Source organism: Pelecanus crispus, chromosome 21 (genome assembly GCF_030463565.1).
Source record: "Pelecanus crispus isolate bPelCri1 chromosome 21, bPelCri1.pri, whole genome shotgun sequence".
Taxonomy (NCBI): domain Eukaryota; kingdom Metazoa; phylum Chordata; class Aves; order Pelecaniformes; family Pelecanidae; genus Pelecanus; species Pelecanus crispus.
Window position 1 is genome coordinate 3,944,574 of NC_134663.1, and position 22,828 is coordinate 3,967,401.

The 22,828-nt window shown below is 43.7% G+C and overlaps 1 protein-coding gene across 1 annotated transcript; it reads right to left on the minus strand.

Annotated features, from left to right (window-relative positions):
• Window positions 1-1,217: 1,217 nt before the first annotated feature.
• Window positions 1,218-17,715, minus strand: ADRA1A (adrenoceptor alpha 1A). The gene is made up of 2 exons (XM_009484482.1): window positions 16,833-17,715; window positions 1,218-1,729 (listed from the first exon to the last, which is right to left on the minus strand). Exons 1-2 carry the CDS (start codon window positions 17,713-17,715, stop codon window positions 1,218-1,220), a joined length of 1,395 nt encoding a protein of 464 aa, XP_009482757.1.
• Window positions 17,716-22,828: the final 5,113 nt, after the last annotated feature.

A 22,828-nucleotide genomic window follows, 5' to 3' on the forward strand; every position in this document is an offset into this window, starting at 1 on the left:
AATGTCTGCAGCTTTTCCAGTGACTGTGGCACTGATCTGGCTAGCAAGCACCTGAGCAAGGAGTTATTGGGTTTTTAAGCAGGTCCCTGCTGGACAAGGAAAACAAATGGATGAGTGAAAGAGACCTCTCTGAGCCTTATTTGATGATGACTTACCTAGCTTTGAATTTTATTAGACCCGCATCAAAGAGCAGAGACCTTCCAAACAAACCTAGGATGCATGCAAATTTTCGTTTGGTTTTGTTTGGAGATTTGGGAGGTTGCTTGTACAAAAAAGAGTTCTGGTTGGGCTCTGAAGCTAGGTGGAGTGCAGCCACTTGGATCAAGTTTCCCTTGGCAATGGAGTTTACGGAAATCCATGGCACAAAGGGAAACTTAGAGTGACTCCAAGCAGGGCAAGAGCCAAGATCCTGGTTTTGCTATGCCCTGTGAGCTGAAGTGACTGCTTTTCCAGGCAGGTTGAGGACAAGCAGCCTTGTGGGCATTACAGAAGACCAAATCCCACCTGGTGCAGCCCAGGCATGAGGACCAATGAGGCTGCCCAGCTGAAGAGGCAAATCCAAAGAGCTGCCTAGTCTCTTCAAAAAGGTGTGCAGGACCTTGCCAAGCCAGGACCTGGACATGAACAACAGAGGCAAGACATGGTAGGAAAACATTCTTGTCCACAGTCCCTTAATGAAAAGTAAGCAGAGCTCTGTAAACACTGTCCCAAGACCTGAGCCTCCCAACCTCAGCGCTCCCAGCCATTGAATCAAGGTTTAGCTTTTTTTGTGGGGGCAGAATCACAAAACGGCTCTAAATGTGGAGCTGTCTGAAAGTATCCATGCTGAACTCAGCATGGAGTCTTCGTAGTTTGCTCTTTCTCCCCTATTGCACATAAATCACAGCAATAGGAACTTTGAAACAGGGGAATACGGTGACAAATAAAGCCTTTAAATGTCAGGCAAATGACTTGCAGAGGCCAGTCCCTCAGAAGACCGTAGGGTGCCCACCATCCACTGAAGCCATTCACTGTCTTTAAGGGGCTTCATTCAGGCTACCAGGACTCAAAGATATCACTCCTCAAAAGCCTGGGCCCTGTTTTACAGTATGCTGTTTGTTTCACCTGGATCCTTTCAACTGTTGTAGCATCTACTTACACTTCCCAAGAAAAAGAGCAACATCCCGTTAGCAGAGCCACGAGTTTTCCAGCCTATGCTGCTAGGCACCTTCAGTCCTTTAGACATCCTCCCCGTTCTCACTGAGGGAGATGGTGTGTATTTTAACAGTTGGCACTTTGCAATTTTCGTGGACAAGGTTCCCTGAAGTGCCTGCACAGCAGCATTCCTGGAGGAAACCTTTACTTTTCACTTTGGCAACAGTACAGTCTTTAGAAACTGCATTTTTTGCAGGCATATTTTGCACAGCAGAGAATATCTTCCATTCGCAGACCCCATCCGACTTGGAAATCTTATAGAAGGTTTCTCCTGACCCAACAGGGATACGGACCACACCTTTGCCGCTCTCCGTGTTTTGGCTAGTGGGATGGTTGAGGTTGAAACTTGGGGATTGCTTCTTTGCTGCTTGCTTCCTTGGGAGGCACTGTGCTCTCAGGACGTTTTGGAATGCTTTCTTAAACTCTTGACTTGAGCATGGATAGATTATAGGGTTGATGCAGCTGTTTAAATATCCAAGCCAAAATGTTATTTTAAAAAGTGTGTCCGGGGGTTTGATTGCAGGAAAGAAAGAACCTAAAATGGAAAATACACAGAGTGTTAAGGCAGAGGCAGTGAGGAATTTCAGGTAACCAAAGAAACTTAAACATTGGAAAAAATAAATAAGATTCTGTTCTGTCTTGGAAAACTTATGACTCAAAGCCCAGTTCCTGCAGGAACAAGTCTTTCAGAAGGTATGGTGTCATACAATTACATGGATGTTCTGTCAGAGATCGATTCAAGACACCTACTTTAGTATACAAGCATTGTATTCCCATTTACAGCCAGAGAGGCAAGGAAGAGGACTGGTATCAAGTGATAGAAGAAAATTGCTTCCTCTGGGACTTCTAATTCAAGATTAGTTAGCCAAATAACAGTCATACTTAGAAGGTCATCAAAAGGGGTTTCGAAAGGCAAGAAAACGGCACCACCTCAGAAACCGGAGTAAGTGAAAAGTAGGATTACTGAGGTGACTACATTCCAGCTAAAACTCTTAAAAATGATGAAGTATTGGGTACTCATTTTCCCTCAAAACCTTTAGAAAATCTAACTTCCCACATTTTTCAGTCTCATGGAATGCAGCTAAAATTCAGAGAAGTTAAGGAAAGGTTCCTTTTTACATCAGTGAACACTGGAGCCACTCCTGGAAACTGATATATACTTGCAAGGTTACTGCCCAGAGACGATTAAAAAAGCAAGAACTTAGATGGCTCCTTAGTAAGGAAAGTACTGTGGGGCTTTCTATTCTATAGAAGGCAGGATAATGTTAAAAAAATTAGAAATTGTTTGACAAAGCTTATTCAACATATCAGTGACAGACCCATAAACTGTGCATTCATCAGTCCTTACTGTCCTGGCACAACAGCAGTCAACTACAAGTGACGATGTGAATTGAAAATTAAATAGCATTACCAATATCCTTTTTTAAAAAAAAGGTTATGATATATGATAACGTAGGATCTAATTATGAGTTATCTGCTGATTTCAAATCTTGGAAACATTTTTCCTAATGCCAAACCTTTGGGGTTTTGTTTAACTACAACTTGAGCTCCTTACTGCTTGTATAAGCAAGTTTTTAGCTTTAAATGATTTGAATAGGATGCCAGTAAATGCTTAAGAGATTTGCTCATGGAGAGATGTTATTATAAAGTTACAGAGACATATTTGAGATATCAAAGAGTCAACGCTGCTGCTTGCGGTGAATTGTCTAGAAATTTGTTGCTTTTCTTGAATGACGCTGGAAAACGGCCATTGTAACAAGTTGCTGCAGTTCTTTTATTTGGTGCTTCTCTTCGCTTAGAAATAAACCCAATATTGTCTGAATGTGAACTAAACTCAGTGTGATGCTGGGGTGGGAATGAGTGACAACAGAACTTTTAAGACCAGTTTTGCAAAATGAATCTAGAACCGGAGAAAGAGAAAAATATTTGCCACATGTTGTCAAGGGGAAAGGCTGTTTCTTGCCCCCTTTAAAAGAAAGGGGGGGGGGGGGGGGGGGGAAGGTGGCTCTATCATACCAGTGTCTGTAATTAGTTTAGTCACAGGAAGCAAAATAATTTCCCAGAAAACATAATTAGCTTGTTTTGGACTTTATAGTCAAGTTTATAATAAACAGAACTTTTAGCACTGACAAATGCTTGTCTTCTTGCTTCCCCCCAGAAGAATCGTAAGCATGTGCATGTTGGAAGAAATACTGCGGAAGATTTCGGCATCGATACATTTGTCATCCTCTGCAGTTTAACTACGTCTGTAAGCAGCTCCTAAGCTTTACAGGGATCGATCTGTTTGTTGGACCTCCCCTGACTTAGGAAAAGCTAATAATGCAATCAGGGGGTGTTCTGATTTAATTCTGAGAGCTGCTGAACTTCGGTTTGGATCCTGCTCTTCCCATCTTTGACAAGCAAAGCTACAGCAAGTGCAGCAAATGCTTTCAAGCAGCAGAAGCCAGAGAGGAATTCTCAGGGTGTTTTTGCCTGTGTGAGAATGTATCAAAATATTGCCTGAACCAGACACAAATAGTGCAGGATGATTAATGACTTGCTCATTCTGCTGAACATGGTCCCTGCCGTGAAACGCGAAGCAATGCCTTCTTCCCGTGGCACCAGCTCCTACCCTCCGAGTGGAGCTGCTGTGCCCGGGGGGCATCCTGCTGTCAGGGAAGGAACAGGAGATGTGGCAGGGTGCGAAGCCTCCCAGTTATCTCTGACCTGGGAGAGCTCCCCTGAGACCAGGCCATCTGGTGTGTGCTGGAGCAGCAGAGAAGTGAGACGGAGCCAGAACGCCCAAAGGCAGCACAGGACGTGCCACAGGAGCGCGCTCTTCGTATTGGAGCAGCTAAAACTCCGATTCCAACCCCAGGTACAACCTGGGCGTCCAGCATGAGTCTCGCTGCCTCCGTGACTGCTGCTGTGTTGCTCAAGCTAGCTAGGTAGAGCAGTTTCACTATTAGTTTCAATATCAACCCGTTTTTAAGACCAAAAGTGTTGTGCTGAAGAAAACAAATGTTGTTTTGCAGTTAAGCATGAGTAAGCAGGCATATCCACAACCTAGAATTTTTCTCAGCAAATTAATGCTCCTTTCCTTTAGTGAAAAACAACTAAATAACGTTCTCAAAGAACTTTCTGGCTGAAGTCATTGGCAGATGAAAAATAACGAAAGGCTTCTAAATGCCCAAATCATGCTCAATTTTTTCTTTATTTCCTCATTTAATTGCAGCATATCTCCTGCTTTCCCATTTTGTGTTAAGACAAAAGGTGAAACTAATCTCTGTTTAGGGAATCAGCTGTGTGAAGCTGAGTGTAAAAATGGGTAAACAATAACAATTCCTGTTTGCTGCAACTTCTGGCTCACTTTAAATGGAATGCTAGTGCCTTGCCAAAGGCTGTTAAAAATAGAAAATAGCCAGTGTCAGAGTCTGTCTCTTGCTCTTTTTCTGGGGTGGGGATCTGCATGCTAATTTATTAATGTAACCTTTTTTGGTTCATCGGTGTAGAGACTTGTTGCCTTGGAACAACACACAGCGACAAGGAAGCGAAGTAGCTCTAACAGCGTATGAACTTTGCTATCTGTAGACCCCATCACACGCTGCCTTTAACTCTTTCCAGTGGTGGATGCAACCTGGGCTTTGGGACAGTGGCTTTGCTCTGCTGGGCGCTTGGTTGTGCTAGTCAGTGATGTTTCGTAAGCTTAGACCAGCTAAAGCTCTGTCTCCAGGCTTCATTATAACCATGTGTTGTCCTGTGAATGAAACAGTACTGATGTCAATATGAAGAAATGTTGTCAGTAGCATCTTGAAAGGGCTGAGGCTAGAACTGCTAGTCAGTGGACCCAATACGTAACACAGCTAGATGTAAAATCAAAGTAGAAATAATTTGGACCCTCTTCTTACTTACACTGACAGCTTACTCAGCTTCCAGAGTGATATAAATCAAGATCAGCATGTCTAAACCTTGAGCTACTGAATTATTTTGCAGAGTGCAAAAAATATTTCACCTCCTGCATCTTCTCTATATAATGAGAAAAATCATAGAATCGTTTAGGTTGGAAAAGACCTTTAAGATCATCCAGTCCAACCATTAACCTAACATTACCAAGTCCACACTAAACCAATCAAGGGTAGACTAGACTAAACCATGTCCCAAAGTTCCACGTCTGCCTGTTTTTTGAACGCTTCCAGGGATGGGGACTCCACCACCTCTCTGGGCAGCCTGTCCCAATGCTTGACCACCCTTTCCGTGAAGAAATTTTTCCTAATATCCTTCTGTATGATGCAGGACTGCTGTGAGGTACTATTGACATGTTAGCATTTGCTTAGTGCCTCTACAGAAGTGCGATGCCCTATTCAAAGGGCCACAGAAAGCAATGCCCTTCCATCGCAGACACCTGGTTACCTCTGTAGTTCAGAAACTTTCCCTAATCTTTTCCGTTGGCTACCTGAATAGCTGGCAAAAGGGGGAAAATATCAGATTCTCCAAGTCCTTGGGGAATCAGAACACTAAGAATGTGTTCTTTCTTCCAGGCCTTTAATATTCATTGATGTTGCTGTCATGATTAATAGAAGTGGTTGACGTATCTAGTAGCAAGCGGGAGTCGTTTTCAAACAGCGCTGCTAAGCCTGGTGACAAAGTGTTTTGTTCAGTGTGCTGAGGCATCAAACCGGGCAGTGGCTGGCAGCTCAAGTCAGATGAGTTCAAAGTAGAACTAAAACATAGGCTTTGTGTTTTGGGGTTTGTTTTTTTTTTAAACAATGACCGTAATTAACCATGAGGTTAAACAACCAAGCGGAGTGGTGAATTCTCTCTTCTTTAAGGCATACAGTATAAGACTGTAGAGGTGGGCAGTACAACAGAAACTTGGTGGAAGTGGGGTGCGCAGTTCAGCGTCCAAGTCCCTTCAACCCTTGGCCACTTGGCAGCTGCCAATTAGTGGCCACTCGGGTTTGGGCACTTGCCTACTAGCAGCCAGGACTGAGAAAACAGAATTATTATAGCACCTAATTCTCCAGAGCAAGCTTTTCCAATTCTCTCACTCTAGGCTAGGTGCAGTCATAGATTAATAAAGTGCTGCCATCCAGGTATCCTCTGACAGAGCTGGATCCTGAGCAGCAGTTGAGAAGTGAAAAGTTTTCTTTCTTAAAACTAATTCTCTATGCAATTCACATGCCTTAACGTCTTCCCCGGGACCCTGCCAGGAATAGAATGGCAAACGGTGGCAAAACTGATTACAATTTAGAGGCTTCATCATCCATTGTCTCTCTGCAGCCTGTGCTGGAGTAACAGTAAAGAAAACTTCAACTCATCTTTTAAAGCCTTTGAATTGTAGATTGACTAAATGGTGCTTGAATTCCTGCTTTGTTTTCAAAAGGTTGAGGACTCTCAAGTGTCAGTAGCACAATCCAATTGCTTGTTATATGAAAATTAAATAAAATAAAATGTACTATTAGCCTCTTGAGATCCTTTGCCATTAAGTATTTCATCACTTACCCCTGAAAATGTCAGGATTGCATTCCCTTCCCTCATCGTTTATTTTCCTGTTTGTCAACTCGAAGTTTCTTCAGATCTGAGAGATAAGTTTTCCATGTGCTTCCTGGTGAGTAAGTGCCAATTCAGTCACAAAGATGTAATTTGACTTTGTCGTTTGTCAGAAGTTACAGAGCTGCTTGATTATAGGTTGTTTAAAAACCAGTACTGATGGCGTGCGTCGTTTCACTGATGGACGGCAGAGAGGGATTTAGAAGCTGCCAGACTACTGAAACTTGTGCTATTTGTTTACTCTCTATCGTCTCTGTCAGTACCGTGGGAATAAGATCCCATGCATTTTTGTGACCCATGGACCCATAGTGGTGTTAAAAATCCCTCCCTGCTACTAAATCTTGCAGTTCTGTTTTAGGTTCACTACTTTTTCCCCCCCTTTTATGTTGTATGTTACAGATTTCCACTCAGGAGATGACGGCAGGGCCTGTGCACCTTGTGAGCAGAGAACCAAACAGTATTTGTTAGTGTTATGTTATCGGGGCTTAAAGTGTCCTAGGGAATCAGGAGAAGTACCCATTTCAAACCTTGCATGGAAACCAGACAAAAATCCTAGCATCTCTTGCCTCTGACGCATAGGAAATACGCCTCTGGAATCACAGCAAACTAGAAACAGGGGATAGGTTTATAGGCAGGCAAAGCTTAAAACTCGGGTCCTGGGATCTGCCCTAAAGGAGTCAAGCTAGAGGCCAGCGGCTATTCCGGAGCAGTTGCCCTGAAGAGCCCGAGGATGAAGCACAGAGGAGCGCTGCTGTCCCCGCATAGACTGACTCCGTACCAGGGGCACCCGAGATCTCTCGTGATGCAGGCTGCTCCACAAACGTTGATAAATGTGTTACATCTTGTGTTCCCAAGCTCGGTGCTAGCACTGAACTTTATTCCATAAGACTGGCACTCTATACTGCATCTCGGGTCAAACACAAACCACCCCTTGGAAAGTATATTTTTATATATATATGTATCGCTGCACAGCTGCACTCTGTACATATATGCTCTCCCAGCACGTCTCACCCTGCTGCTCCCTTATGGAAAGTATTTTCTGTGGGAACAAAAAATGGGACCAAAGGACCCTTGAGCAGTAGGAAATGCTTCTGGGTTTTGTACAATCAAATTAACGTAATAAATGCAGAACAGCGGTTCATAGATGTGAGGAAGGGTAAAAGCCTGCATCTGACAATTCTTGCACATTTACGGCTGTGCCTGTCCCAGGGCCTGGAATATTGTGGCTGATTCAGGGGCGACATGAGAGTGACTTTGTGCCTAGATATCCCTGACCCATAATAAACAGCTGGAGAAGGAACGGGAGTTTGTTTCTCTTCACAAAAGCATTCAGGGGGGTGTGGGTGCTTGGACACAGGTGCGAGGTGGCAAGGACAGGCAACAGGAATGGGTCAGTCTGGGAACGGTGCTCTGATTATTTGCATTTTTTCAGACCTAATTTATGCTCTGTTTCATATTATACCCACTTACGATGGATGATATTTCAGGCAAAGAGCAAACATCTCAGCAAGCAACTATTTCCAGATTCACTGTGGGCAGCTGCAGATTTAGAAAGCCGATAAAAAACCATGGGAAGGTAAACTGAGGTTTTGTTACCCATGTAAACCCAGATAATCACATTGTTTTACAAATCGATTTCATTGTCGTTGAAATTCCAGCTCCCATGCTGTTACTGCAGTGGAATGATTCTGGATCTCATTGCTCACATTTTTAAGATATTTGATATTCATCCGAAGCCCTCGCTCTCGGAGTCATGCACTTACAACAAAATCTCAGCTTTCCTTTAAAAATCAGAAAAACCCAAGCGAGTGGTTCAGAGAATAGTTTGAAAAGATGAGCCTGTCTCAGCCTGTCTCACGAGTTTGTCACGCTGTGGTTGTCGGTTGTGATTTTGGAATCCTTGGGGTCAGCAACACAGGAATTATCTTCAGCAAAAGCTGAGTGTCTCTCCCTTATGTATCCAAAATGAAGACAAATCCTGACATTTGCTGGGTGGGGTGGGAGAATCACGCATCGCCTTTCAATCATTAACAAATCCTAAATTGCACCATGACATTTGAGAGCGAGTGAAAAAATTACATTCTGGGTTCATTTACTGCAGGGACTTGAAAGGGGTGACTACACAAAGCAGGAATGTTTTGAAGACAAGGACAAGCCTTCTCTGGCAGGTAGTGCATGCAGGAGAGCCATAGATGTGAATCACGAAACGCAGCGCAACTGAGTCCACTTTCTTGTTTTCAGTTTAAATGGCTATTAATATCACCAATTCCTTCCGCTGCTTCACTGTGTTATGAGTCAGTGGGACGCAACGTTTCAGGACTCGATAACAGCGGAGAAATGTTGGCCACAGGGGTGTCAGCAGGAGCTTTGCCTTTGGCTTCAGTGTAGCTGAGTTATTAATCTAGACCAACAAAGCCTTTCCAGTCTGTGTTTGTGAAAAATGTCCCTTGTGATTAGCAAAAAAACCCCAAAACACCAAACCAAAAAAACCAAAAAACCCCAAAAACTTGCCAAGGAAATATCTCGGCTGTTTATCTTCATGCTTATTTTCTCCCCATTCAATGGCTTAACACACACACACACTTGTGCTCCATGACTCAAGGAGTGTAAACACCCTTCTTCTCCCTGACCTGTGCTCCAGAGAATGAGCTGGGGCTTTATTCTGGTTTTTTTTTTTTTTTCCCTTCCTTTCTTTTTTTTCTTTTTGTCGCTGAGGGAACACACCGAAACATTAATGCGGGGAACCTGGCGCTGACTATTTCCTCCATGGCTGGAGTTCAGCATTTTCTGATATGAAAACCATATTGAGGGTTGGGTTGTCACAGCTTTTATTGATTTTACTTTATTGTATTATTATCAGCTGAACAACGGGATTCAGATCCTTGCTTCTCTGAATATCTGGATGGCCCAATGCCGGTGGTATCAAGGGAGTGCATGGGCTGCTTGCCCTACTCTCTGCCCTCCAAGTGAAGGGGTGGGAGGAACAGGAGGATCCTGTGCTTCTATTTACTACTATGAGACCGGCTATCCAATTCTAAAAAAGAGGTGATCATGAAAGGAAGTGAAGCTATTTTTCTTCTGTATGGGGAAATGCCAGGATAGTATATTGTAGTCCCATATTTTCCACTGTAATTCCCTGGAAGGCTGGTGCAATTCTACACAGTTCCCCTCCCCAGGAAAACCTTCAGTTTCTCTTTTGTATTTTCCCCACCAGCAAACTTATTTACCTTCCCAACATGTAAACAACTCTTTAACAGGATAAAACAATACCACCCATTGCTTCAGTTTCATCAGTCAAAATTATTTTGATTCTACAGGAAATTGGTGACTTTCTGTTCAGCCCCTACAGTTGACCTGTTACTGAGGGATCTCAGCTCACTGCTTAATCTCACACCGTGGCCGTTCCTGTTATACTGCTGCTTAAACTATGGGGGGTGGATGAATCGCAAGCACTGCCTTTTTGTGCCCCCAAAAGACCCTGAAAAAGCATATTTAAACTGCTCTCAGAATCTCACACCAGTTGGAGCCTGTGTGTTACTCTGAAATGGTGTTCCCAGACTTTGCTCATTAAAACACTGCTGTCTGCAGGAGTCGGTAGGCAGGGAACAGTGTGAATTGCAGAGTATAAACTTCAAGACAGTAGCAGGTATTTGAACTCCTGCTGTGATAAGATATGGGTGAAGCAGAGACCCTGGCTTTACTTCCCTGCCCCGTCTCTGTCATATTCTGGTTCACGATGACAAAGGAACATGGTCTAAAGCCCAGCTACTTTGACAGTAAGTGGGCAGGACACAGGACAGCTTATCCAGAAACTGTGGGAGTTGAGCTGAACAGGTTCTGGCAGGAGAACACATTGAATTTAGACTCGGATGATCTTGAAAAGAGCAAGAGGTCATAAAGCTATACCTGATAAGCCTTTCACTGGTACCAAAAATTCGATGGGTCCTTGAAGCACAGCCTTTGGGAAATACTGTCCCTAGTAGGCAAAGCAAAAGCTTTGCATTGTCCCGGCATTGCAACATGGAGGAGGGCAGGTCAATCATGCCTTAGCAGCATGATTAAGGTAAATGAATTTCTGTATCTGATAGCATACAAACAACTCCAGCTCTTCCTGCCATGTCTGTCCACCTTTGACTTCCAAAAATAAGTTTCCTATTTACAGCTGAGTGGACTGGGTAGGAACTCATGCCTCTGGAGCCCAAGCAAGGTGCTATAGTTAAATCAGGCACCTTATTAAAACATATAACAAGTGATGATATGTACAACAAATGCACACCTCACAGAAAAACACAGGGATAAATCCACCAACCTCCAGATGTTGGTGCGTGTTCCTACTCCTTACCTTGTGACCTCCTGATACATTGCATCAATGGCAGAGATAGAAAAATGCATTTTATTTTTCCAGTTTACCTCTAGTTAAAGTAGAGAGTCATTCTCTTTGACTCCAGTTAAAAAACTACCATAAAATAGGAATTAGAAACGAGCTGCAGACAGGCACATAGACAGGATTAGAGGAGTCCCTTGACAGTGTCTGTGTCAGTTCACAAGACTAATTTACTGCTCTACCATAAATATGAATACCCTCCAGTGTATCCTCTTTTCTGCTCTCTTCATCATGAGAATGATTGACAAATGCTAAAAGCCTTCCTCTCCCTTGCCCAGATTGTCTAGATTGTTTTTTCCCCTGTGACATCCTGGCTCAGACTTTCCCTTTTTTCTTCTTTCTGCATCTGAACACAATGTCTACAGCCAGATAGATTTAAGCTAGCTTGCCACTGAAAATGGAAAACAAATGAAGCTATGTGAGTTTGTTTGCTTCTGAGGGTTTGTTAAGATGAACCATCAATCCCAACTTAGGACCATTTTTGTAGTATCCCAGCCCTTTTTCTTTTTGTTTTGCCATCAGTGCTGTGCATGTTTCACCTCAAAACAACCTCCAAGCACTGTCATCTATGTTGTTGAAAAGAAACTTTCTGAAAAAATTCCCAGAGCAACCCGTAAGTCTTCCAGCTACAGGAAAAGCTCTGCTCTGTCAGTCGTGACATCATCCTCAACATCACCTTGAAAACTGGTGCCATCACTATGGGCAGGCACTGCATTTCCAGACTCTTCTAGCTCTGAGTATTTCTTTCTATATCTATCTAGATCTCTTTCTAGCAATTGCAAGAGGAAAACAAAAAAAACAGAAATGGCAGAAACGTGCTGTTGTGGGAGGCCACTCCTGCAGAGTGCCAGGGCAAGCCTTAACTGGCCAGAGGAGCCTCACCTGTAGCCCCTGCCCACAAACCCTCCGCCCATCGGCCTAGGAGCTGCATATAAGGTCAGGCTCTGCTCCTTGCTCCTCTTTGAGTGAGGTAGGCAAGCTCAGGCTTGCCCTTTGCTGGCCCTGTTTTGTTGTTTTGTGTCTGTGTGGTGATTATTGGACTGTCGGCTGAACCTGCCATTAATGCCTGCTCCTGCTCAGGTACGGTGAGTGCACGCTTTTGGGTAGGGCATGGCTCCTGCCTGCGCTTTCTTGCCCTCTCTTCCTGGGTTGTTCTCCCTCTGGGAGTAGCCCTGCTCTTGCTGCTCCTTGACATTCAAGTTCCTCTAGGAGCTTGTCCTCAGGTTTCTAGTTCAGCTTCAAGTAGTCCCTGTTTGCTGGTGCCTAAAAGAGTATGGTTGCTCCAATTTGAAAAGCAATGTTGCTTACTTTAGGGCATTCCCCCCCCTCCCCGATCTTACAGAACTTTATCAACATTTCAAAGAAGAACTTAAAGAATTTTTTTTGCCTCAAGATCTCAAAGAACTTTAGCAACATCTCAAACAAGATCTTAAGGAACTTTGGGAAGAGAAGCAGGGCTTCACTTTATAGCTCACTTGGAAAAAAGAAATTTGGTGATAAGAAGGTTTTGACTAAAGTACCAAGCAAAATTGCAGCTCTATCACATGCTAGTCCCCTGGCTAGATCATAGATCTTAATTCCCTTCAGTAAAGCAGTGTATTCTTGTTCATGTAAAGGAGTGCATGGGGTGTGATCCCCTGTTCATGACACCTGGCTTGCGCTCCTCCTAGCTATTTGAACGGAGTGCTTCAGTGCAGTTACGTTTTGAGAAAGGAGCCAAGCACGGGGTAACAGAAATGTGAAGGTCAGCGCTAAAAAGCTTTTAAAGCTGTTCTCACCATGCAGATTAAAACATGAGGGGATGTTAAATGGGGATGCTCAAGGGATTAATAAGTGGCCAGCAGTTGGGAATATGGTGATTAAGTGTTGCAGAAGAGAAATAAGAGATGAAGAAAATGATGCAACAGGTGTAGAAGATGATATGTGAGAGCAGTAGCCCTAAAGTGGACAGGGAAACATCCTTTCCAGCTGCCTTCTCTGAAGGGCTGAATAATAAACTACCTGGATGGGGTGGGATGCTCTCATAGTCTGCCTGGAGCAAATGTCAGCCTGTATGAAACAAGTGGCAGTCAGTGCTCCAAAACAGACAAGTAATCTATTCTGAAGATTAACATTTCCTTCGAATATATCCCTTGTATATTTACCCTTATAGAAAGGTGGATGCTTAGTGTAGAATGAGGAAAGTTTGGTGGACACATGTGAAAACTTTCTGCTTGGGAAGTAATTGCAGAGAGTTGTAGATGCACATGGACATCAATCTTTCTTTACAACCTAATACTAGGGCTAAAGTGTTGGATGTGACTGCTTTTAGGCAATGACATTTATAGGAAGAGTCTGTGCAGAATTCCCCCCATAAAGTTAATTCAGCAGTGGGTTTACAGCTTACTTTGTGTAATAGCAACTCAAAGGAAGGTCTGCAGAAGAAAAACACTTGACGCCATCAGACTCCCACTGCTGTGGAGCAGAGATGGAATCTGAGCTCACTAAGAACAGCTGTCATACATAGAGGCTAATGGACATAGACAAAGCACCTCACAGTTCTTGCTGGCTCTGTTTAAACTCCTAGCTAGGTGGCCATTGCTACCTCTTACCCTGCATTTCAGCTGGTCTAAGCCTTCCCTAAACTATCATAGAAAAGGACCTTTCATTGCACTAGGAAAGCTATGTGTCTGCAGAGGAACTGAGATTTAATTAGGGGAATACAAAGACTGTGGATCTAGTTGGGACACGCTTGAGCTTTGACTTGGAAGGCTTTGTTTAAATGATATGTGAAGATATGTTGAGTTCAAAGGAGCTTTTACAGGAAAGCTTTGAGACTAGGAGTGGATCCACTGGGTCACCTCTAAAGAGGGAGAGAAAGTGCATGCAGAAATGAAAACCTGACTTCTTCCAGTGGAAGTCAGCTGTTTTGACGCTCTTTTAATTTACAGAAGTTTTGTGAAGGGTGGGTTTGTACTCCAGCATGCAGAGAAAGAGAAATGTTAACCTCAGTTCTTTTCATGCAACAGGATTATCATTCCCTGGCTTACTCCGCAAACATCAAAGCCAAGTGAGAAGAAGGTGTATTGGACTGAAAGCCTGTGCACAGACCCTTTGTCTGGAATGAAGCTAATGAATCTAAGAAGGTAAGAAAGACATTACTTACACAGATAGCAACTGGCAACTTTACACACTGATTTCAATTAAGATATTGTCTTATGGCAGGGATATTCAAACTGTTTCTCCGGTTATTTGCAGCAACACCTACTGATATGGGTGTCATGCCTTTATACCCCTCTTGATGTCCTTCTATCACTCTTGCCATACCTACACCCCAAAAGTTTCTACCCCCATTTGTTATGCACTTTAACAAGCCTGGTGTTTCTTGTTTTACGTTGGTTCCTGGCTGGTAGAGTTTATGTTAATAGATGTGAGGATCTTAAGGATGCTGTAGATCACAGTAAAATAAATTTATCTTTGGGGAAGTTCTGCTGCATAGAGTGGCAAGCACCTGCCAGCTGTCAGAAGTGGTTTGTGTAGCACAGTTTAAGTATGTCTGTCTCATGGGCAACCTTCATCGAGGGTCTGCTTCTAAAAGGCAAGGACTCCTGCAAATGACTGAAGAGACCTGCAGCAGCTGGCGGCTGACGGGGCCATTCATAGGTCTGTCCCATGGCCACAAAGCTGCAGAGCTGGGCTTCTGCATGTTGAAGTCCTTGTTGCCCAGGGAGCTATGTTGCGAGCTCCACAGCTGCCGTTGGTTTCGGTGCCAGTGCTCTGTATGGTGGAAAAGTCTGACCTCTGCCACTACCCTGCTGCGTGATCCTGGCCAGATCACTTGGTCTCCCTATGCCTGCCTTCACCTGTCTGCAGAATAGCTCTGACAACGGTCACTGGATGATGGAACACTTCTGGAAAGTGTTCTGCACCGTATAGGTGTAGAGTGCCACGTGCAATCATCTCTGGGTGAGTCTCTGGCTCTGGGTGGGACAGTCTGCCTCAGGAAGTGTTTCCCTGGTTTTTTCCGAAGGCGTGGGGTTTTTTGTGCCACTTGTTTGTTTACCAGTTTTTGGTCTTTAAATGAAAGTAGCAAATAGGTTTTGAAAGACTTATTATATGCTTTAAAAGTAACATAGTAACCCCCCAAAGGTAGGGAAACTAACCACAAGAAAGTTTCCTTATAAGGGATCAAAGAAAGATGCAAAGCCACTTTTGAGTCCAGAAAATGTCTTAAATCCAAAGCAAATTAATTAACCAGACCTCTGTGTGGGCAACCACATTTGCAGATGAAAAGTGTGTTTAATGCGTTCTCGCAAACCCTTTTTGGGTATGTTTCAGACATCTTGGCAACCAGCATTCCAACATGCTGACATCCTGGACAGCACGGCCAGGCCTTTCAGGGCTTCTCCTCATGAAACATCTACATCTCTTACTCCAGCACTTCCCAGTACTGACTGACAGAAAAGATTCTGTAGTTTGGGGTTTTTCACATGGCAATATTAGTGACAGGTTTTTGTCAAGCAACCTGGCGATCTTGGTAAATCCAGTAGAGGTTAATTGAAAAACAACAGCTTTTTATAAGGTTTAAGGAGAAAAAAAAAAAAAAAGAAGAAAAAGAAAATCCCCAAATCTCTTTTTGCATGCTTAGGTAAGGCTGTTTTTTTCTTTTTCTTAATTGTACATATTGTTCTGTTACTAGCTAAAAATTCCACACAATCTGACTTTATTTTTCCTATGCAGCATAAGCCCTTTCCATAAGAAAAGCTACTGAAATTAAGCAACTTGCAGATTTAAGGTTCCATGTTTCAAAAACTAATGGTTAGTACAGCTGTTGCAGAGCAAACTTCAGTGTGATGTGCCACATAGAGCACACGCAGGTATACATATCAAATTAGTATTCTGCTTCTAAATCCTGAAATCGCATCAAAGGTGACTGAGCAAGGTTTAATTAAAATTCTAATTACTTCTTTATATTTCAGTGATAGCAAAGCAGAGCAAATCCCCAACTTTCCTCCCCTTTAGAATTGCAACTTGTGAATAAATATTCATATTCACAATGATGGTTGAAGCCAGTGTTTGGTTGGTGGGCTCAGTGGGTTTCCACAATAGATGCAAGCCTGAGAAGTATAAAATTAGTTTGAAGGACCCTCATTGCTGTCTTCTGACTGGTCATATGATAAATTAAAAAAATACATTCATTTCATTTGGAGTATAGTATCTCACAGTGTAAGCTTCCTGATAGGAAGCTGATTTTTTTCCTTATAGTGGGAATTATTAGGTGCTGAGCACTCCAGGAGATCTGGTCCCAGGTCTGTAAACATCTACTTTGACCCTGAATGCATTTATATCTTGACCTTTTACATATTTATATCACCTGAAGAACTGGTTGCAAACTTAGATATAAGCACACATCCCCCTAAAGATATTGTTTCCATAGCAGAGTAGGTCAGAAATAACAGTCCTAGTTCTGAAAGAGTATTTTCTGGATGGAAAAAGAGTACTAAATTCTTTCCATTACTTTCAGAATTTTATGCTTCTCTTTGAACCAGAGATGATTTGTCTCATTTGAGACTCTCATTTTTTACGCTCACTGCTTTGTGATGGTGAATGTTTTGATTTTGACAGCTTTCCAATAGAAAATTATCCCCTCGGAGCTTTTCTGGTCAGCACTATTGCACACAGGCGCAAACATGGCCCTCCCTCCAGGGAAGGTGCTGTAAAAGGTAGAGGGGTTTGCTTTACTTACCAAGAGGCATTACTACAAAAAATGGAAGCCAGCAGAGAACGAAGCATCCCACAACTATTCCCAGGGTCTTGGCAGCTTTCTTTTCCCTGGAGAACTTGAGGAGACGCACTGAGAAATGATGCTTGCTCTTGGGGTTGGATGCCGATCCGCTCGCTTCAGGAGCATTTTTACGATGGATCCGTAGGGTCACTTCTTCAGAACGAGATCTCTCTGTCTTCAGACCCGAAGTCAGACCCTTGTTTTCCCTTTTGGCCACTACATACACTCGGCAATACATCACCAAGATAATAGTCAGGGGGAGGTAGAAGGAGCCTAGAGCAGAGAACAACACGTAGCCAGGCTCCTCGGTGATTTGACAGATGGTCTCATCTTCTGGTGCTGGTTCCTTCCAGCCAAAAAGAGGTCCAATCGAAATCACCAGAGACAATGCCCAAACGCACAGTAATGCCAGGAGGCCTCTCCTCTTTGTCACTATACTTGGGTATCTCAGCGGGTAGCTCACCCCGATGTATCTGTCTATCGAGATGATACAGAGGCTCATAATGGAAGCAGTGCAGCAGAGGACATCAACAGCTGCCCAGATGTTGCAGAAGATTCTCCCAAAGGCCCAGTAGCCCAAAATCTCCATAGTAGCTGAGAAGGGCAGGACAGTGGAAGTCAAGAGGAGGTCAGCTACAGCCAGGTTAATTATATAATAATGGGTAACACTCTGCAGATGTCTGTGGCAGGCTACAGAGAGGATAACCAGAATATTACCCAAAACCCCAAAAACAATCAGCCCCCCTAGAATAACACCTAGTAAAATGGCCTTTGAAATGTTCACAGGCCCCACAGAGTGGGTGCAGTTGGAGCAGTCGGAGGAGTTTCCAGGGAGGAAAGCCATGATGAGTGGCTGAAAACGTTCATGCGAGGCTGTTGCTCTTCACTCCCTTTTCAGGTAGAAAGAGTGATGAGATCAGTTCTCAGAAGGTTCTACAGGCAACATTTGCCTGGCTTTGCTGGGGAAAAGAGTTTTTAAGAACGTCTTAGAAGTGCAGCACCAGGAACAATGAGAAGGATCCAGAAACATATTAGAAAATCTACCTTTCTCCCTATGTTTGTACCATTATAGCACAGTTAATAGCCACTATTTCCAAGTCAAATTTAACTCCTTTTGCATTTTCCTTGGGGTGCAGAAGTGAGGCTACAGAAAACAGAGGCTATTTATCCTATTTTCCAGGATTACAAGATGAGAAATGTTGGAATTGCAGGTTGTTAATAATTTCTGCCTTTTGGGGAAGAGTCAGTATTTAAGTAACATAAATATTCCAAAGGGCCTCAAATTTAGGTTTCTGCTGAGAGGAAAGCACTGATGCTTTTAATTACCTTGTGTTAGTCCTGATTCTGCCTTACAACTGGCTTAGAAACCTGACAAGGTGGAGGCTGCTGCTGCGTTTGCTCAGCACTTGAGATACCTGTCACTACCCATCTTCAGGGCCTGAGGTGTCAATCGAAGCTTCTCCATGCTGCAGAGCAGTTGTCACTTGAGCTCCTGGACTGCAAATTAAAGTTCATTTACATCAGCTTCTGGCTTGCTCTGAAGGGGAGCTTGAAGTTTGCCGCGTCAACGATGCGCGCCGTTGTGCTCTTTGCAGATCATCACCCCCCTGAAGGAGACAAAGACACAAACAATATTCCCAGAAGCAACGTTACTTACTGCTATGGTTCCCATATAAGAATAGAGCGGGAGGCTATTTTAGGGAGCCTTCCTCAGGCTGGCTCCAGCCAGCGGAACCAACCTTTTTCAGCCTTTTTCATTGTTTAACAACAACTAAGAGACCAACGTGGATTTTGTTGCCTGAATTCTCTCACCAAGTTCTCAGCAGCAGTCTGTTCTCCTTTAGGGATAGCAATCAATCCTAATTATCAGTTCACATGCAGCGACCAGTTCTAGGAGAGACAGAAACCTGCGGGACACAATTCAGGACTACAAACTGTGAAGCAGATTTATAAGTCCAGAATTTAGTCTAAGATTTTCTTTATTAAGTGACTTGTTTACCCACTGAACTGTTCGGTAGTCCTGCTAAACTGCCCATTTTAGCAATCTATAGGGAAAAGCAATTTCTGCCAAGCAGAAGATGTTGCAAGGAGCAAGTTTCTTACTGAGTGACACAATGTTTCAGAGTATCTGGAAGCCAAGCTCAGCCTTAGCTGACTAAATATGGAGAAAAGGTACATCAGACAGAAAAGTGAGGATAAGCCTGGGAACAGAGACACGGGGGACATGAAGGGGAAAGCTTCAAGTGTGGGCTGAAAAGCCTTTAGCAGCACCTACATGTGGATATAGTGTTCCCATCCAAAATATTGATCAGACACGTGAAAAACCACCACTAAGACTAATCCTGTTAAATCTGAGATAAGGTAAGACTCTCTAAGTACCCTAATATTAGGTCTTTCAGAGGAGTCTGTCAGCTCGCGCTTTACGCAAATGCTGAGCAGCAACAGCTACCACATAGCTGAATCTTAAACCTGAATTTTCATGCAGGCAAAGGCATTTAAAACTCTGAACCCCGGAAATTCCCAGTTCACAAGTGGGGAGGATGGGGGAGGGGAGATGAAAAGGTATTGCACCGTGGGAATTTGCACTGAAACGAAATTGGATTTTTGTGTTTTCTTTGCTGCAAGAGGGAACAAGTTGAAGAATAATTCCAAAAAAGAAAAGGACAGATTTTACTAAGCACATCAATGAAAAGTGACTGTAGCGTCAAGCATCTCTCATCATTATAACTGTGGTCATTATAGGGTTGATGGTGGACTAGAAAATTATCGAGCTTGATTTTTAAGCACATGAAGCAAAACTTCCCAGTAAGTCAAGGAGACGCAGCAGAGAGGGCTGACAGATATTCATGCTCACACCCAACCAGGTAATACCCAACCTGTGGAGAGAGATGGTTTGGGGAAGAGCATACACCAGCCCCTCGCGCCTGCCCCAAGCCACACTCACCTCTTTAGTCTCTAGAAGGCAGCACAGCTCCTCTGAGCATCTGGAAAGGAGACTCACAGCACAACACAGCAGGCTTCTCTCTTCGTGCAGGGTTGGGACTCCATGCCTGAAAAAATCTCTTGCTTTTCTCCCTTTATTTCCCCCCTAGTATTTTGACACCTGCCAGTTGCACTGATTCCCTGTCTCCTAATGCCTGTGAGGGGCTTAACTCCAGCATCCTCAAGGGATCCCTCCCCAGTTGCAGTGCTCAGCTCCACACTGTCAAGGAGCAGCAGTAACTTTACTGCTCTGCTGATGTAGCAGGCAGTACTCTTGCCATTACCGTAATCCACTGCCATTCCCGTATTGCTCAGAAAGAAAGAGCACTTAATCTGATGACAAGTGGGTTTTTTTAAATCTTTTTTTTTTTTTCCACACAAACTACCAGTTCCTGCAGAGATCAGAAAGCAGAAGCCAGCTGACAAGCTCCCGTTTAGAGGCTAACAAGTAATTCTTGTGACATAAAAAGAGAAATGCCTGCCAGGCAAACTGAGCATGAAGAAAATAACAAGGACAGATTCACTGACCACGTAATCTCTACGGTGGGACAGAGTACTGGGGTAGGCAGTGCAGCTAACCCGGAGGTGGGGGTTTAAGTCTGACATGCCTTGAGCAGAATGGGCTACTGAGGTGAGGCTGATCTTTCACATGGCTCTTTCAACTGCATTTTTTTTTCTTTTTCAAAGAGTGCCCCAAGTCACTGATGATGAACAGAAGAATTTAAAAATCATGTCCTGAAGTGAAAGGAGGGGGGAGCAGAGCAGAGCACAGATTGGCATTTTACAGCCAAGGGAAAGCAATTCCTATAGCCACAGGGAAGCGGATGAACCATGTGCCTGTTCTTGCAGGACAGACTCCACCACCTCCTCCTCCTGGGCAGTAACTTTGAGAGGAAAAGTTTGTTTGTTTGGATTAATGTGTTTCCTGCATGGAGGCAAATTTAAAAGTGATGTTTGGATTTCCCCAGGAGAGCACCGACTGCAGAGCTGGGCTTGTCAGTAGCCCCGATCACTGTTCCAACAGCTTTGGACTCTCTGCTTTCTTCTTCGATAGCCATTGCTACTTGAAGGAAAAATATCAAAGCAGCTATAACAGGACTGTGCAATTTGTGTGGATTAGGCAAAGAGTTTGGGAAAGCGTAGTCATCCTTACCTTATGACAGTTCCAGCTACTCTATCATTTGCAGTCTGTCTTGTAGAACAAGACTCTACGAGAGGAAATTGCAAGGGGCGGGGCGGGGGGGGGTGGTGGAAGATGAGAAATCAAATTAATTTTGAGAACCTTGCAGACTGCAAAAATGAGAGGCGATTTGTAAATGCTCAGTTTCCATTTCTCCACAGTTTTCTTGGCACTGGTCCTTCTTGCTCTATAGATGTAACGCTTGTTTTTGAAGCCTGCTGAGAAGTGTTGAGTTAACCTGAGCCCCTGCGCAGACTGGAGTGTCAGGCTGTACTGCGGTCCTTCCCTGAGTAACAAAGGATGTTGGGAGAGAGTGGAGTCTAAATGAATCAAGGAAAGCTTGAGTTACTAAAGACCCTTAAAGACCATGATTCAGCAGACCTATTTTAGATGCCTGTCTTAGGATGAGGCAACTCTATTTCACTTGATCAATTGGAAAATGAGTCTAAATGACTCAGGGGAGGGAAGAGAGATGAACCCCACCCAGGGTTTTGTTTCTACTGATACATATGACCTCTCCATACCCATACCGGTGGCTTATTGCAAGCTCTTAAATGCACAATGGAAATAAATTCATATTCATAGTTCAGTCATTAACACTATACTCAAAATATCAGCTCATCTATGAGTAATAGCCTTGTTAGAGGACATCTTTCTGGAGTGGAGAGAAGCAGAAGGAAGTGCCAGACAGTAGGGTTTTTTTTCCAAAATCCTCAGAGAAAAATGAATGCATCACAGTGAAGAACTCCTACACCCAGAGCCCACTAACAGTCCAAGGTCAGAAGGGTCACTGAACAAAGTACAGCTGATGTGTGTTATCAGGTGAAAATGGACAGGGCAGGACCACTGTCACATCTAAGTTTTATGAAGCAATCTTTGTCCTTAGCTTTGGCAAGACATAGGCTGGTGTTGTACATGTCCGTTTAGAAAGTTTTGGACTAATCAGGAAGAGTTCAGGAGAAAGCAGTGAGAATGATACAGGTCTAGAAAACACAACTTGTGAGGCTGGGAGAGGGGGAGCTGTTTAATCTCAAACGTTGCATCCCTGAAGATGGGTGAAAGACTGCCTGTACAGGTTATGAATATCCATCACTGAAAGTTTTCAAGAACAGATTAGGTAAAGATCTGTCACAGTTTTTTACTTAGCTTTCATTCTCTATTGAGAGAGGATTAAATGTCCTGTAGGGTCCCACCCAACATGGTTTTCTGCAGTTAAGGTCTGCAGAGAAAGGCAGGTCTCTGAATTCAGGCAGTGGAAGGAATGAGAGTCCTGGCTGTGTCCTTGTTGCTACTGCAGCCTTCTTCGGTGATCCTTGGCAAGTCTATTTCTAAGCATATCTTCCCTAGCTGTGAGGTAGAGGAAATAATGTTTTTCTCTCCCTTTTCTTTGCTTGGACTGTAATCCTTCTGGAGTAGGGATTGTATCTACTCTGTCTAGATAGCACTCAACACAAACAAGATCCTATGCTTCCTGCATTGTAAATTACACTCGTTAGCATGAAAGGGTCCCAAGGGAGGGCTCCAGGCAATGTGCAGCTGCTCAGCCATTTCTAAGCCTCTGGCCCTTTCTTATTTGCTACCTCTATTAAAATCAGAACCTTAAATCCTGGCTTTTGGCCAGCGTTGTCTTTTCATTACAAGTATGCGATACAAAGGCCCAGCATCCCATTGCTTGTGTGTCCGATGTCATTTAGTAAAATGCCATCGTCAATCTGCTTAACTCCTTGCCAGACCATGCAGGCAACCTGTGTCTGGGACCAGGAGTGGAATAACTTCTCCAAGGTGCTATAGGCTT